General features: G+C 40.2%; 1 protein-coding gene and 1 long non-coding RNA gene across 7 annotated transcripts; both read right to left on the reverse strand.

Moving 5' to 3' along the window:
- Window positions 1-1,896: 1,896 nt before the first annotated feature.
- Window positions 1,897-8,194, reverse strand: LOC125771740 (uncharacterized). Of its 5 annotated transcripts, XR_007419352.1 has the most exons (6): window positions 8,125-8,194; window positions 7,741-7,930; window positions 6,981-7,360; window positions 3,550-4,452; window positions 2,835-3,024; window positions 1,897-2,107 (listed from the first exon to the last, which is right to left on the reverse strand). It is a non-coding gene; the product is annotated as an uncharacterized LOC125771740 (long non-coding RNA). The 5 variants fall into 5 exon arrangements; XR_007419355.1 differs by lacking the exons at window positions 7,741-7,930; window positions 8,125-8,194 and adding an exon at window positions 7,551-7,734 and having other exon boundaries at window positions 6,981-7,170; XR_007419356.1 differs by lacking the exons at window positions 6,981-7,360; window positions 7,741-7,930; window positions 8,125-8,194 and adding an exon at window positions 7,551-7,734.
- Window positions 8,195-9,409: 1,215 nt separating this feature from the next.
- Window positions 9,410-15,215, reverse strand: LOC125771739 (zinc finger CCCH domain-containing protein 18-like). 2 transcript variants are annotated; one of them, XM_049442685.1, is made up of 6 exons: window positions 14,940-15,215; window positions 11,275-13,237; window positions 10,669-11,194; window positions 10,496-10,602; window positions 10,222-10,423; window positions 9,410-10,135 (listed from the first exon to the last, which is right to left on the reverse strand). In XM_049442685.1, the coding sequence occupies exons 2-6, from the start codon at window positions 13,150-13,152 to the stop codon at window positions 9,960-9,962; spliced, it is 2,889 nt and encodes a 962-aa protein (XP_049298642.1). In that variant the 5' UTR covers window positions 13,153-13,237; window positions 14,940-15,215; the 3' UTR covers window positions 9,410-9,959. The 2 variants fall into 2 exon arrangements, with proteins under 2 accessions (XP_049298642.1, XP_049298643.1); XM_049442686.1 differs by having other exon boundaries at window positions 13,851-15,215.
- Window positions 15,216-15,410: the final 195 nt, after the last annotated feature.

Genomic DNA, 15,410 nt, shown 5'->3' on the forward strand with positions numbered 1-15,410 from the left:
GAAGATCTCTAAAGAGAAGACTCTACGTTACAGCTAGCCAAGTACAATAAATCGGGCATGTTCAAACCTTCAACAGCATTTCAGAACTAGTTCAGAATTCATCGTGCTCTCGATCTGACATCATTTAAGGGAAGGCTTAAAATAGTGGATGCTTTTACCGGCACACATTGAGACATCCCTCGTTCATCTGTATTCTTCCAAATAGCTAAGTATGCATTAATATACCTTAGACGGGTTTTACCTATTTTCAAAAATCATCCGAACGTGTCGATATATGAATCGAACAATAAGCCAACGACTCTAAAAAAGCTTGAAGCTCATTAAAATCACATTAAACTAGATTTTGCGTACAATAACCTTAACCATGCGTACGTGACGATCCAGGATATGGTTTTATTAAGCACATCTGTTCGAGCAGTTGTTGGTAGTTGGTAGTTGCAGACGGATCATTATGGATTGGTTTAATTTTTGGTTTAATCGATTAAGTTAAGTTGTTGTATAATTCTCCTCCATTCCAATTGAGGTCTTACATTCTAAGCTTCTCTTACCTTTTATTACAGAGTTAAATTCCTTCTTCTCTTTCTAAAGTTTCGGTGAACCAATATAAAATGTGTGCTGGAAAATCTTGCTCTCGCATACACGTATACGTTATAATTGTAAGACTAACGGCAGAAAGATCTTCCGCCAGTGTTACGAATACGTCCCTGAAAACGATTATATTTCACGAAAGCCGCAATCTGGAGAAGACACTACTGATGACTACTGATGACAGAAACGCTTTACGCGCAGGAGTTATTGGAAACGCTGTTCATCACCCATTCGTTGCTTATTGTCATTGATTTCGAGTTGTTTAGCCTTAACAAGATACATAAAGTACATATTCATACCAAATCCACGTGCTGTCGCAGATTGATCACACTCGATCTATAGGACGAATCGTGTGGTTAAGAATATCGCACCAAATTAGAGATGTGCAAAGATAGTTGAAACGTTGTATTTAACGAGTTTCGTTCACTCACCACAATGAGTTTTAGTGACTCTTTTAATAAAAAAATATAATATAAACAAACATAAAAAAGGAATAGGAATAGGAATAAAAAAATAAAAAGAAATAAAAATTTTTAAAAAATCTAAAAATTTGAAAATTTCATAAGGCTATAGCCTTAGTTTTTTTTGCGAAATTTTGCAAAAAAAAAATAATTTTGATTTATTTTAATGCGAAATTGTAGCAATAAATTTCTTTTCACTCGAACAATGCTTTAAATTAAAAAAAGAATTAAAAATCAGAAAAAAAATTAAAAAATCTAAAAATTTGTCAATCTACTAAGGCTCATTTTTGCACCAAGTTTTGTCTATAACTCGGTCGGTATCTTACAAATCGCCAATCTTTAACCTGTGGTCGATAGATGGCAACAATGGCTACATTTTCTTCTTGGACTGCCATGCCCTCAGATCTCTGTGCTAGAAGTTATTCGAGGCAGAAAGTTCCATACCCTCTTTGAGAAAATGTAAAATTTTCCTCATTTTTCACCAATGTAGCAAAATTGAAAAATGTGATATATTTTATTGCGAATTTGTTGCAATAAGTTTCTTTTCACTTAAATAGTGCTTTAAATTAAAAAAAGAATAAAAAATCAGAAAAAAATTTCAAAAAAATTTTCCACTCGAAAATTTCATAAGGCTTACCCCTTGCCATTTTTTTGAGAAATTTTGCAAAAAAATTCAAATTGATTTATTTTATTGCCAATTGGTTGCAATGAGTTTCTTTTCACTCCAATAATGCTTTAAACAAAAAAAAAAGTAAAAAATAATAAAAAATAAAAAAAATAAAAAAATTTGAAAATTTCATACGGCTCATTTTTGCATCAACTTTTGCCTATAACTCGATCTATATCCAACGGATCTCCAATCTTCAACCTGTGGTCGATAGATGGCAACAATGGCTATATTTTCTTCTTGGACGGCCATGCCCTCAGATCTCTGTGCCAGAAGTTATTCGAGGAAGCAAGTTCCATACCCTGTTTGAGAAAATGTAAAATTGTCCTCATTTTTGCATCAACTTTTGCCTATAACTCGATCTATATCCAACGGATCTCCAATCTTTAACCTGTGGTCGATAGATGGCAACAATGGCTACATATTCTTCTTGGACGGCTATGCCCTTAGATCTCTGTGCCAGAAGTTATTCGAAGAAGCAAGTTCCATACCCTGTTTGAGAAAATGTAAAATTTTCCTCATTTTTCACCAATGTAGCAAAATTGAAAAATGTGATATATTTTAATGGGAATTTGTTGCAATAAGTTTCTTTTCACTTAAATAGTGCTTTAAATCAATTTACAAAATTACAAAATTTACAAATTTTACAAAAATTTTCAACTCGAAAATTTCATAAGGCTTACCCCTTGCCATTTTTTTGAGAAATTTTGCAAAAAAATTCAAATTGATTTATTTTAATGCCAATTGGTTGCAATGAGTTTCTTTTCACTCCAATAATGCTTTAAACAAAAAAAAAAGTAAAAAATAATAAAAAATTAAAAAAATAAAAAAATTTGAAAATTTCATACGGCTCATTTTTGCATCAACTTTTGCCTATAACTCGATCTATATCCAACGGATCTCCAATCTTTAACCTGTGGTCGATAGATGGCAATGCAATGGCAATGACAATGGCTACATATTCTTCTTGGACGGCTATGCCCTTAGATCTCTGTGCCAAAAGTTATTCGAGCAACCAAGTTCCATACCCTGTTTGAGAAAATGTAAAATTGTCCTCATTTTTGCACCAACTTTTGCCTATAACTCGGTCGGTATCCAACGGATCGCCAATCTTCGACCTGTGGTCGATAGATGGCAACAATGGCTACATTTTCTTCTTGGACGGCCATGCCCTCAGATCTCTGTGCCAGAAGTTATTCGAGGAAGCAAGTTCCACATCCTGTTTGAGAAAATGTAAAATTTTCCTCATTTTTGCACCAAGTTTTGTGTATAACTCGGTCGGTATCCAACGGATCTCCAATCTTTAACCTGTGGTCGATAGATGGCAACAATGGCTACATTTTCTTCTTGGACTGCCATGCCCTCAGATCTCTGTGCCAGAAGTTATTCGAGGCAGAAAGTTCCATACCCTCTTTGAGAAAATGTAAAATTTTCCTCATTTTTCACCAATGTAGCAAAATTGAAAAATGTGATATATTTTATTGCGAATTTGTTGCAATAAGTTTCTTTTCACTTAAATAGTGCTTTAAATTAAAAAAAGAATAAAAAATCAGAAAAAAATTTCAAAAAAATTTTCCACTCGAAAATTTCATAAGGCTTACCCCTTGCCATTTTTTTGAGAAATTTTGCAAAAAAAATCAAATTGATTTATTTTAATGCCAATTGGTTGCAATGAGTTTCTTTTCACTCAAATAATGCTTTAAACAAAATAAAGAGTAAAAAATAATAAAAAATTAAAAAAATTAAAAAAATTTGAAAATTTCATACGGCTCATTTTTGCATCAACTTTTGCCTATAACTCGATCTATATCCAACGGATCTCCAATCTTCAACCTGTGGTCGATAGATGGCAACAATGGCTATATTTTCTTCTTGGACGGCCATGCCCTCAGATCTCTGTGCCAGAAGTTATTCGAGGAAGCAAGTTCCATACCCTGTTTGAGAAAATGTAAAATTGTCCTCATTTTTGCACCAACTTTTGCCTATAACTCGATCTATATCCAACGGATCTCCAATCTTTAACCTGTGGTCGATAGATGGCAACAATGGCTACATATTCTTCTTGGACGGCTATGCCCTTAGATCTCTGTGCCAGAAGTTATTCGAAGAAGCAAGTTCCATACCCTGTTTGAGAAAATGTAAAATTTTCCTCATTTTTCACCAATGTAGCAAAATTGAAAAATGTGATATATTTTAATGGGAATTTGTTGCAATAAGTTTCTTTTCACTTAAATAGTGCTTTAAATCAATTTACAAAATTACAAAATTTACAAATTTTACAAAAATTTTCAACTCGAAAATTTCATAAGGCTTACCCCTTGCCATTTTTTTGAGAAATTTTGCAAAAAAATTCAAATTGATTTATTTTAATGCCAATTGGTTGCAATGAGTTTCTTTTCACTCCAATAATGCTTTAAACAAAAAAAAAAGTAAAAAATAATAAAAAATTAAAAAAATAAAAAAATTTGAAAATTTCATACGGCTCATTTTTGCATCAACTTTTGCCTATAACTCGATCTATATCCAACGGATCTCCAATCTTTAACCTGTGGTCGATAGATGGCAACAATGGCTACATTTTCTTCTTGGACGGCCATGCCCTCAGATCTCTGTGCCAGAAGTTATTCGAGGAAGCAAGTTCCACATCCTGTTTGAGAAAATGTAAAATTTTCCTCATTTTTGCACCAAGTTTTGTGTATAACTCGGTCGGTATCCAACGGATCTCCAATCTTTAACCTGTGGTCGATAGATGGCAACAATGGCTACATTTTCTTCTTGAACGGCCATGCCCTCAAATGTCTGTGCCAGAAGTTATTCGAGGAACCAAGTTCCATACCCTGTTTTAGAAAATGTAAAATTTTCCTCATTTTTGCACCAACTTTTGCCTATAACTCGGTCGGTATCTAACGGATCGCCAATCTTCAAACTGTGGTCGATAGATGGCAACAATGGCTACATTTTCTTCTTGGACGGCCATGCCCTCAGATCTCTGTGCCAGAAGTTATTCGAGGAAGCAAGTTCCATACCCTGTTTGAGAAAATGTAAAATTTTCCTCATTTTTCACCAATGCAGCAAAATTGAAAAATGTGATATATTTTAATGGGAATTTGTTGCAACAAGTTTCTTTTCACTTAAATAGTGCTTTAAATCAAAAAAAGAATTAAAAATCAGAAAAAAATTTTTAAAAAAATTTCAACTCGAAAATTTCATAAGGCTTACCCCTTGCCATTTTTTTGAGAAATTTTGCAAAAAAAATCAAATTGATTTATTTTAATGCCAATTGGTTGCAATGAGTTTCTTTTCACTCAAATATTGCTTTAAACAAAAAAAAGAGTAAAAAATGATGAAAAATTAAAAAATTTTAAAAAAATTTGAAAATTTCATACGGCTCATTTTTGCATCAACTTTTGCCTATAACTCGATCTATATCCAACGGATCTCCAACCTTCAACCTGTGGTCGATAGATGGCAACAATGGCTACATTTTCTTCTTGGACGGCCATGCCCTAAGATGTCTGTGCCAGAAGTTATTCGAGGAAGCAAGTTCCATACCCTGTTTGAGAAAATGTAAAATTTTCCTCATTTTTCACCAATGTAGCAAAATTGAAAAATGTGATATATTTTAATGGGAATTTGTTGCAATAAGTTTCTTTTCACTTCAATAGTGCTTTACATCAAAAAAAGAATTAAAAATCAGAAAAAATTTTTTAAAAAAATTTCAACTCGAAAATTTCATAAGGCTTACCCCTTGCCATTTTTTTGAGAAATTTAGCAAAAAAAATCAAATTGATTTATTTTAATGCCAATTGGTTGCAATGAGTTTCTTTTCACTCAAATAATGCTTTAAACAAAAAAAAGAGTAAAAAATGATGAAAAATTAAAAAATTTTAAAAAAATTTGAAAATTTCATACGGCTCATTTTTGCATCAACTTTTGCCTATAACTCGATCTATATCCAACGGATCTCCAATCTTCAACCTGTGGTCGATAGATGGCAACAATGGCTACATATTCTTCTTGGACGGCTATGCCCTCAGATCTCTGTGCCAGAAGTTATTCGAGGAAACAAGTTCCATACCCTGTTTGAGAAAATGTAAAATTTTCCTCATTTTTGCATCAACTTTTGCCTATAACTCGATCTATATCCAACGGATCTCCAATCTTCAACCTGTGGTCGATAGATGGCAACAATGGGTACATTTTCTTTTTCGACGGCTATGCCCTCAGATCTCTGTGCCAGAAGTTATTCGAGGAAGCAAGTTCCATACTCTGTTTGAGAAAATGTAAAATTTTCCTCATTTTTGCACCAAGTTTTGCCTATAACTCGGTCGGTATCCAACGGATCTCCAATCTTTAACCTGTGGTCGATAGATGACAACAATGACTACATTTTCTTCTTCGACGGCTAAGCCCTCAGATCTCTGCGCCAGAAGTTATTCGAGGAAACAAGTTCCATACCCTGTTTGAGAAAATGTAAAATTTTCCTCATTTTTGCACCAAGTTTTGCCTATAACTCGGTCGGTATCCAACGGATCTCCAATCTTTAAGCTGTGGTCGATAGATGGCAACAATGGCTACATTTTCTTCTTCGACGGCTATGCCCTCAGATCTCTGTGCCAGAAGTTATTCAAGGAAACAAGTTCCATACCCTGTTTGAGAAAATGTAAAATTTTCCTCATTTTTGCAATAACTTTTGCCTATAACTCGATCTATATCCAAAGGATCTCCAACCTTTAACCTGTGGTCGATAGATGGCAACAATGGCTACATTTTCTTCTTGGACGGCCATGCCCTCAGATCTCTGTGCCAGAAGTTATTCGAGGAAGCAAGTTCCATACCCTGTTTGAGAAAATGTAAAATTTTCCTCATTTTTCACCAATGCAGCAAAATTGAAAAATGTGATATATTTTAATGGGAATTTGTTGCAACAAGTTTCTTTTCACTTAAATAGTGCTTTAAATCAAAAAAAGAATTAAAAATCAGAAAAAATTTTTTAAAAAAATTTCAACTCGAAAATTTCATAAGGCTTACCCCTTGCCATTTTTTTGAGAAATTTAGCAAAAAAAATCAAATTGATTTATTTTAATGCCAATTGGTTGCAATGAGTTTCTTTTCACTCAAATAATGCTTTAAACAAAAAAAAAAGTAAAAAATGATGAAAAATTAAAAAATTTTAAAAAAATTTGAAAATTTCATACGGCTCATTTTTGCATCAACTTTTGCCTATAACTCGATCTATATCCAACGGATCTCCAATCTTCAACCTGTGGTCGATAGATGGCAACAATGGCTACATTTTCTTCTTGGACGGCTATGCCCTCAGATCTCTGTGCCAGAAGTTATTCGAGGAAACAAGTTCCATACCCTGTTTGAGAAAATGTAAAATTTTCCTCATTTTTGCACCAACTTTTGCCTATAACTCGATCTATATCCAACGGATCTCCAATCTTCAACCTGTGGTCGATAGATGGCAACAATGGCTACATTTTCTTCTTGGACGGCTATGCCCTCAGATCTCTGTGCCAGAAGTTATTCGAGGAAACAAGTTCCATACCCTGTTTGAGAAAATGTAAAATTTTCCTCATTTTTGCATCAACTTTTGCCTATAACTCGATCTATATCCAACGGATCTCCAATCTTCAACCTGTGGTCGATAGATGGCAACAATGGGTACATTTTCTTTTTCGACGGCTATGCCCTCAGATCTCTGTGCCAGAAGTTATTCGAGGAAGCAAGTTCCATACCCTGTTTGAGAAAATGTAAAATTTTCCTCATTTTTGCATCAACTTTTGCCTATAACTCGATCTATGTCCAACGGATCTCCAATCTTTAACCTGTGGTCGATAGATGGCAACAATGGCTACATTTTCTTCTTGGACGGCCATGCCCTCAGATCTCTGTGCCAGAAGTTATTCGAGGAAGCAAGTTCCACATCCTGTTTGAGAAAATGTAAAATTTTCCTCATTTTTGCACCAAGTTTTGCCTATAACTCGATCTATGTCCAACGGATCTCCAATCTTCAACCTGTGGTCGATAGATGGCAACAATGGCTACATTTTCTTCTTGGACGGCTATGCCCTCAGATCTCTGTGCCAGAAGTTATTCGAGGAAACAAGTTCCATACCCTGTTTGAGAAAATGTAAAATTTTCCTCATTTTTGCATCAACTTTTGCCTATAACTCGATCTATATCCAACGGATCTCCAATCTTCAACCTGTGGTCGATAGATGGCAACAATGGGTACATTTTCTTTTTCGACGGCTATGCCCTCAGATCTCTGTGCCAGAAGTTATTCGAGGAAGCAAGTTCCATACCCTGTTTGAGAAAATGTAAAATTTTCCTCATTTTTGCATCAATTTATGTATGTGTATAACTCGATCTATATCCAACGGATCTCCAATCTTTAACCTGTGGTCGATAGATGGCAACAATGGCTACATTTTTTTCTTGGACAGCCATGCCCTCAGATCTCTGTGCCAGAAGTTATTCGAGGAAACAAGTTCCATAGCCTGTTTGAAAAAACGTAAAATTTTCCTCATTTTTCACCAATGTAGCAAAATTGAAAAATGTGATATATTTTAATGGGAATTTGTTGCAATAAGTTTCTTTTCACTTAAATAGTGCTTTAAATAAAAAAAAAAATAAAAAATCACAAAAAAATTTTACAAAAATTTTCAACTCGAAAATTTCATAAGGCTTACCCCTTGCCATTTTTTGGAGAAATTTTGCAAAAAAATTCAAATTGATTTATTTTAATGCCAATTGGTTGCAATGAGTTTCTTTTCACTCAAATAATGCTTTAAACAAAAAAAAGAGTAAAAAATAATAACAAATTAAAAATTAAAAAAAATTTGAAAAATTAATACGGCTCATTTTTGCATCAACTTTTGCCTATAACTCGATATATGTATATCCAACGGATCTCCAATCTTTAACCTGTGGTCGATAGATGGCAACAATGGCTACATTTTCTTCTTGGACGGCCATGCCCTAAGATGTCTGTGCCAGAAGTTATTCGAGGAAGCAAGTTCCATACCCTGTTTGAGAAAATGTAAAATTTTCCTCATTTTTCACCAATGTAGCAAAATTGAAAAATGTGATATATTTTAATGGGAATTTGTTGCAATAAGTTTCTTTTCACTTCAATAGTGCTTTACATCAAAAAAAGAATTAAAAATCAGAAAAAAATTTTACAAAAATTTTCAACTCGAAAATTTCATAAGGCTTACCCCTTGCCATTTTTTTGAGAAATTTTGCAAAAAAATTCAAATTGATTTATTTTAATGCCAATTGGTTGCAATGAGTTTCTTTTCACTCAAATAATGCTTTAAACAAAAGAAAGAATAAAAATCATAAAAAAATCGCGAGATTAATCACAATGGATCTCAAGGGTGACCATATGAAGGTGTTAAATCTTTCTTAGTTCGCCAGTATGCCAAACACAATCGATCTGATGATGGTGAAGAAATCTGCTATCTAGTATAATACTAACCGAAGGTCAATCTTCCAATGCCATTAGAAGCTCTCGATTTGAGTTTCAACCGACTCGCAAATGCTGACCTTAGACCAATTTGCAATGCGAAAAAGATCAATATAGGAGGAAATTAGTGATGGAAGTTGGAAAGAGAAAATTAATTCTCTGCTGCCGATTACGCCCGAACGCTCTTCGAGCATCAAAAAAGAAAAAGAAAAATTAGTCAAATAATTTCATTTATCATTTATTTTTAATACACTTAAATCGATACAAACTATATCCGCATCCTACGGATGTTTGTTGCCACACATTTTGCTTACATGCTGACAGTCCTATCCTTCCCATTTAGCAATCCTCCTTCTCGCAGTAGTTGTCCAACGAAACAAAAGTAAATGAATTGTTTTGAAGGGCAAAAACAAAAGTTCCTGTGTCTCTCCATTCTTAATAAAACTAAATCCTTTCCTTCAGTTTGCTGGGGATTTGCGGTAGTGTGTACCAGGATTTTGCGATCTTCCGGTTCATCGATCCGGAGCGTCCAAGAGTATCCCCGCGTCAATCGTCGTCATATACTGGAATGGGTTTGGGGTTTTGTGTGTGTTTGTGATTCGTTACGACTGTGTCTCTGCATTACCCAAAAAGCGTTCGTTTGTCATTTAGCATCAGTACATTATGCCCAGCGTTGATACACGGAAAGTGGATGATTGTGGTGATGAACGGGAGTAGTAATAGTTGGGTGCTGTGTGTGCGCCATGGGGAACAGCGGGGGGATTTAAGATATCTTGGTGCGCTTTCGGGCGATCGCTTCCTCTACGGCACGCAGCTGCTTCAGTAGCTCTTCCCGGCGTGATGATTTCTTCGACGCGGCCGCATTCGCCTTCTCCATGGCGGCACTCGACGGTGGAATAACCTGCGCTCCACCTTTACCATCGCTGATCTTTTTCGAATCTGCAAGCAAGCATTTAGTACGGTTAGAAATTAGTTTGCCTTCAACAAACTGTCCAACATTTCTTTTTCAATGTTCCCCTTCTTACCCTTCTTTCCCATGTTTGAGGATTTGCTGGACTTTTCGGACGCCCGGACCTTGGCCGGTCTACCCTTGCCTCGGGACGAACTCGACGAGCTGGAGGAGTACGAACTTTCCGAACCGGAATCACTCGAATCGGACGAACCCGACCCGGATGAGCTGGACGGTCGTCGATGTTTGCTGGCGGCTGCTTTGTGCATCGGGGGAGACTAAAAACATTCGAAACGTGTAACGTTAGTTGTGCCAGGCCCTTCCCTATGCGATGTTTAGCGTATAGTTACCATTTTTCGCTTTGTTACCACAACTTTCTCTACCATACGCTTCTCCACTGCTGGTGATGGAACATGTTTGTCCATACGCTTTACCGGTATGGGAGATCCTTTGCGAGCTGCCGGGAGGATAAGAGAAATATTAATTAAATCCATTTCGTTACTGGTGTTTATCGGCTACCTACCACGTCGCGGACTAACGCTCGGTGAACGTGTGCGAATCACTTTACGCACATGTGTGGTGCCCGCATGACGTTCGCTATCCTTCGACCGATGGCTATCGTAGCGATTGCGCCTGGTCGTGGTTGGGCTGGGCGAACGGCTCGAATCCGAACTCGACCCGGACCGGGAGCTACTGCTGGAGCTGCTGTAGGACGAGCTGTGGCTATAGCTGCGCCGTTCACCACCACGCCGGGCACCACGCTTCTCCCGACCGGGAGATTTCGAACGCATCCAGGGATCGTTCCAATCGTCCGCTCGCTGCAAGATCACTTCCCTCGTTGCTCGCGGATGGCGCCGCTTGGACAGATCCTCATCCTCGTACTGTGGCATACGGTGCGACGGTAGCTCCCGATAGCGATGGGTACGTCCGAAGGCATCCTCTTCGAAGGGAGGAATACCACCACCGCGCGGGAACTTTGAAGCTGGTGCAGGATAATCATACCCTGGTGGAACGGCTGCCGGTGGCCGTCCAACGTATGATGGTGATAGCTATTGAGGGGAAAAAAAGAAAACAAAAACCAATGAAATATGTAAAGAGGAAACGATCGGGCACGCCAAAAGCCACCTACCGGAGGAGATGCACGATCGCGCGTGTAGTAGTTATCCTTCTCAAGCTCATCCTGTGACAGGGAAAGGTTCATCTTTTTATCATCAAAATCAATGTCCTGTTCCTTGCGTTTGTTCGCTTTGCGCATCATTTCCTTTGCCGTGCGCAAACCACGCTCCCAGGCGCTTTCCGTGGCGACCGGTTCGACGGGACGTGACGGTGGTGCTAAACCGACTGTCGCTGGGTATGGTGCAACCACCGCTACCGGATGATGTGCCGCCGCTAGATGATGCAAAGCCGCCGCCCGTTCGTGTCGATAGTCGGATGCGTACAGCGGTGCCGGATGTGCACTGTAGCCGGGTGGTGCGTGTGTCACCGATACGGGACGTACCATATCGAACATCGTGTAATTACCCTTGTCGGTAACGCCCGGATGCAGAAAGCGACAGCTCATGCCCCAGGTACACTGGCCGCGTGTATAAAACCGACAGATCGGTTTCGGTTCCGACTCTTCCGGCCGTTTCTCATCCTCATCCGTTACCTCGCCTTCCTCTAGCTCTTCCCCTTCCTCCAGCTCACCGTCACCACCGGCAGAACCTTCCCGGGCCGACTTTAAGTCATCCTTTTTACCCTTCTCCTGCACGTCGTCCACTTTTTCCTGCTCCTTCGGCACCTCGTTACATTCACCCTCTTCCGCCTCAAAATCAAGCGCATCCTCATCGTTCTTACTGTCCATCAGATTCCCGTCGAGTAGTTTATCGTGATTCCGCAACCCGCTTCCGCCGTTCGATCCGCTACCACCATTGATCGTGTGCTTTTCCGCCTCCATGTTACGCAGATGAGTTTTTCGTTCTTCGAGCTTTTGGCGCAGGTCGGTAATTTTCGGACGTTCTAGCTCACCCGTTTCGCTATCATCACGCTCCAACGCCGATACGTTCGAGGTCGCCGGTTCACGACTGTGCTCATCGTCATCCTCCTCATCCTCTTCCTCTTCGTGCGCACCGTCACGGCCGTGCCGCTTCACACTCTCCACCTCACTGTCGCGATCGTCCTCTTCCTCCGGTTCGGGTTCGTTGTCACTTTCGAGGCTAACGTCGCTCAAATCTTCGTGGCTCATGTTGAGGGCATTATTCTTCGCTACAGGGCCGGTACCACCGACTCCCGTCCCCGCACCTTCCGCCCGATGTTCCAACGCATCCGGTGAGGCGGGCGTCTTTTCTTCACGATCCGATTCCATTTCACAGTCGGATATTTCTTCACCCTTTAGCTTTTCGCTCAAGTTCGAAGTGGACGAATTGCGGGAAAGTGACCGACGTTGGCGATTCGAACTGCTAAGGCTACCGCGCCGATGATGGCTACCCGCCTTGCTCGAGCTATTGTCCGAATGGTTCGATTCCTTCGAGAGCGATCGTGAACGATCGTACCGGTCGGCATGATGACGGCTGCTGCCACCATCCGGCGAAAGTGATTTTGCGCCCTGCGAATCAGCGACGGGCCAGCTCGGGCTACGTGCGGGGGCGTACATCCCCGGCGACGAAGGGTGCGAGTTCGGATCATTGCCCGGGGAAAGGCCCGGCGGTGAGTTAACCGCATCGAACGTTTTCGGTGGACTGGACAGTGAATCCTGCTTTCCGGCATCGTACGTCAGGCTGCAGGGTGTGTTGGAACGTGACTGGGAACGCGATTGCGACCGTGACTGACGGCTGGTTTCGCGCACACCATCCTCACCGTCACCGTCGATTCTATCGCCACCGTTCGAAGCGGGCGATGGTGAACGCGAAGGCGAACCGGACCCATCCGATTGCTCGTCTTCCTGCTCCTTACCGGCAGGACTAGCGGCCTGCTCAGAGTCCGAGCTGTTCGAAGCCGACGAACCCGGTCTCGAATCATCGCTATCCATTGCCGCTCCCTAGGATTGTCCTTTGTGTGACGTGTGTGTTTTTTTTACTTCCAAAACGAACGTTGGCCGTGTATTCTGGGTACAGCTGCAAGTGAAAAAAGTGAATTAATACATTTGTCATAATGAAGCACACGACGACTATTTTTCATCCCATAACTTCATTGGTAAAGACACTGTTTTCTTCGTCCAAAAAGACGGGATGACGCATTCCCAAAAACCCCATTGCCACTCTTTCTTCGATTGCTCTTCGAAACGGAACATTCTACCATGAATGTCAGGAAAACAAACAACAGCACAAACGCGCATTGCTTTTGCATCAGCTTTCCTGTTGCCGTTCCTAAGGTTACCATCATCTTGTCCATCTTGGTTGACGAGCAGTAAGGCATACTTACAACACCGGTAACCTGATTCGGAACCGGAAGAAGCATTCGTTCGTTCCGTCTCAACTATTTCCGTTCGTTTCCCTCTTATCTTTCTGTTTCTCTTCACAACTTCATTCACGCGTCGCAATCTTAGATCGGTGTTACTCGATCAAGAATTGTTTACACATCCATACATACGCACATACTTCACATTCACACACACGCACGCACACAAACACTCTGTCACGCACATTGGAGAAAGAATGCAATCATTTGTGATCTGGCTCTGTAACAAAATCACATCACTCGGAATGGCTCGTTGCTGTTTTCTCTTACCTTAATGTACCGGGAGGGGAAGAAGATTCGAAAGTGTAAACTGAACACAAGAGACTTTTGTTTTGTTTTTTTTGCTTTTTAAAACACACGAAACAATTTTGGGCTCACAATTATTTCGCCCACACCGGTTAAGAAGATAAAATACAACTTGTTTTACTTTTCGACAGTTTGTTTTACTCATGGAACACATCTCGCCATACCGGACAGATGGTTTACTTGTTTTAGTTGTTCTGTTAGACCGTACTTATTACATTCCGCTAACTTATACTGATTGACTTCACTTTTTCGAACCAACGAAACACCGCCCACGGCGGGGCTTCAGGTGACACCACCACTTTCTGGATGGTTCCGGCGCCGGGACCTTCCGTACATTGTCCTACTGCGTTCGTTGCAAATATTACTACTACAGCAACAACCACCGATCGAACTATGCCAATTTGGCAGACTACTAACAACAAGCGCACAGCAGTTTTTCGCAATGGATTTTTCGCGTACTTTGTACATTTTCCCGTTTTGTATGTTACACGCGAACTGTACCCGAACTAATCATTCCCGGGTTGAGGAATACCCGTGAATGCTATACGTTTTCACTCGACTGCAAACTTCGCATTCGTTTTGCTTGATTGTACATAGGCAAAGGTCACACCACCATCTTGTTTCTCGGCGCTGCTGGCTGCGGCGTCACCGTGTTGATGAGCAAGCGGTGGAGAAAAGAAAACTGTATATCAACAATCACACTTCGCGGTCATCTTGTTTTCCGTACGGTGCGGGAGTTGTTTTACTTTTTCTGCGCTCTTCCATTGGCCGTTTCCGTTCCTCCGGGGTGGTAACCCTTTCCAAAACGATGGAACGGGAACCGCCGGACGGAACGCGACGCCTTTGTGTGCGTGTGCACCACACTTGTACGCGGAACACCGCTCCCGTTGTTTTGCTTGGAAGAATTAGTTTCAATGCGTTGGATAGATCCGCATTTGGGTTCGTTTTTTTTCGGTTTGCTTTTGCTTTTGTCGGGTATATACTAGGGGCCAAAAAATGGACTATAGCACAGGTTTAGATGTTACTTTGCCTGGCCTACACGTCGGTTCTTACCTTGTGCGAAAGAATCAACAACGGAGCGCCAAGGCCTGCAGTGGGAGCGCAAGTGCTGTATCGCGGCAGAGGAATCGTTTCGCAACCGCTGTTAGTCTTACGCGCTGTCCGCAGGCCGGAAGGTGATGCGATGAAACGATGCAATTTACAGCCGATCAACAGTATCGCTGCACGGTGCTAGCCGGAAGAAAAATCGATATTTTCCGAGAACGCTCCAGTCCAGTTCCGCTTGCGACCACGCTGAAGAAAAAAAAATGAATGAAAAATGCAATTCTTTTTTTGACAGCTTTGACATTTGCCAGGGCATAGTGGGCGAGCTGCTAGTGGTCATAATTTTCAATCTGGAAATGAAATTAAATATAAAATTTAATTGTTTCTTCAAATTATTTTGGACGTATATCAATTTGTTTTATTTCCCGGTGGCAGAATTCCAAAAAGGTTTTTCCTGTTTGCCTTCAAATGTCCTTTTCA

The sequence above is a fragment of the Anopheles funestus genome, chromosome 3RL (genome assembly GCF_943734845.2).
Source record: "Anopheles funestus chromosome 3RL, idAnoFuneDA-416_04, whole genome shotgun sequence".
NCBI classification, from domain to species: domain Eukaryota; kingdom Metazoa; phylum Arthropoda; class Insecta; order Diptera; family Culicidae; genus Anopheles; species Anopheles funestus.

Coding starts and splice junctions, on each gene's coding strand:
- LOC125771739 (XM_049442685.1), bottom strand. CDS start 13,152: ATGGATAGCGATGATTCGAGACCGGGTTCGTCGGCTTCGAACAGCTCG. Junction 10,603..10,668: donor GAGCGTTAGTCCGCGACGTG/GTAGGTAGCCGA, acceptor TCCTCCCGGCAG/CTCGCAAAGGATCTCCCATA. Junction 10,136..10,221: donor CTCAAACATGGGAAAGAAGG/GTAAGAAGGGGA, acceptor GCTTGCTTGCAG/ATTCGAAAAAGATCAGCGAT.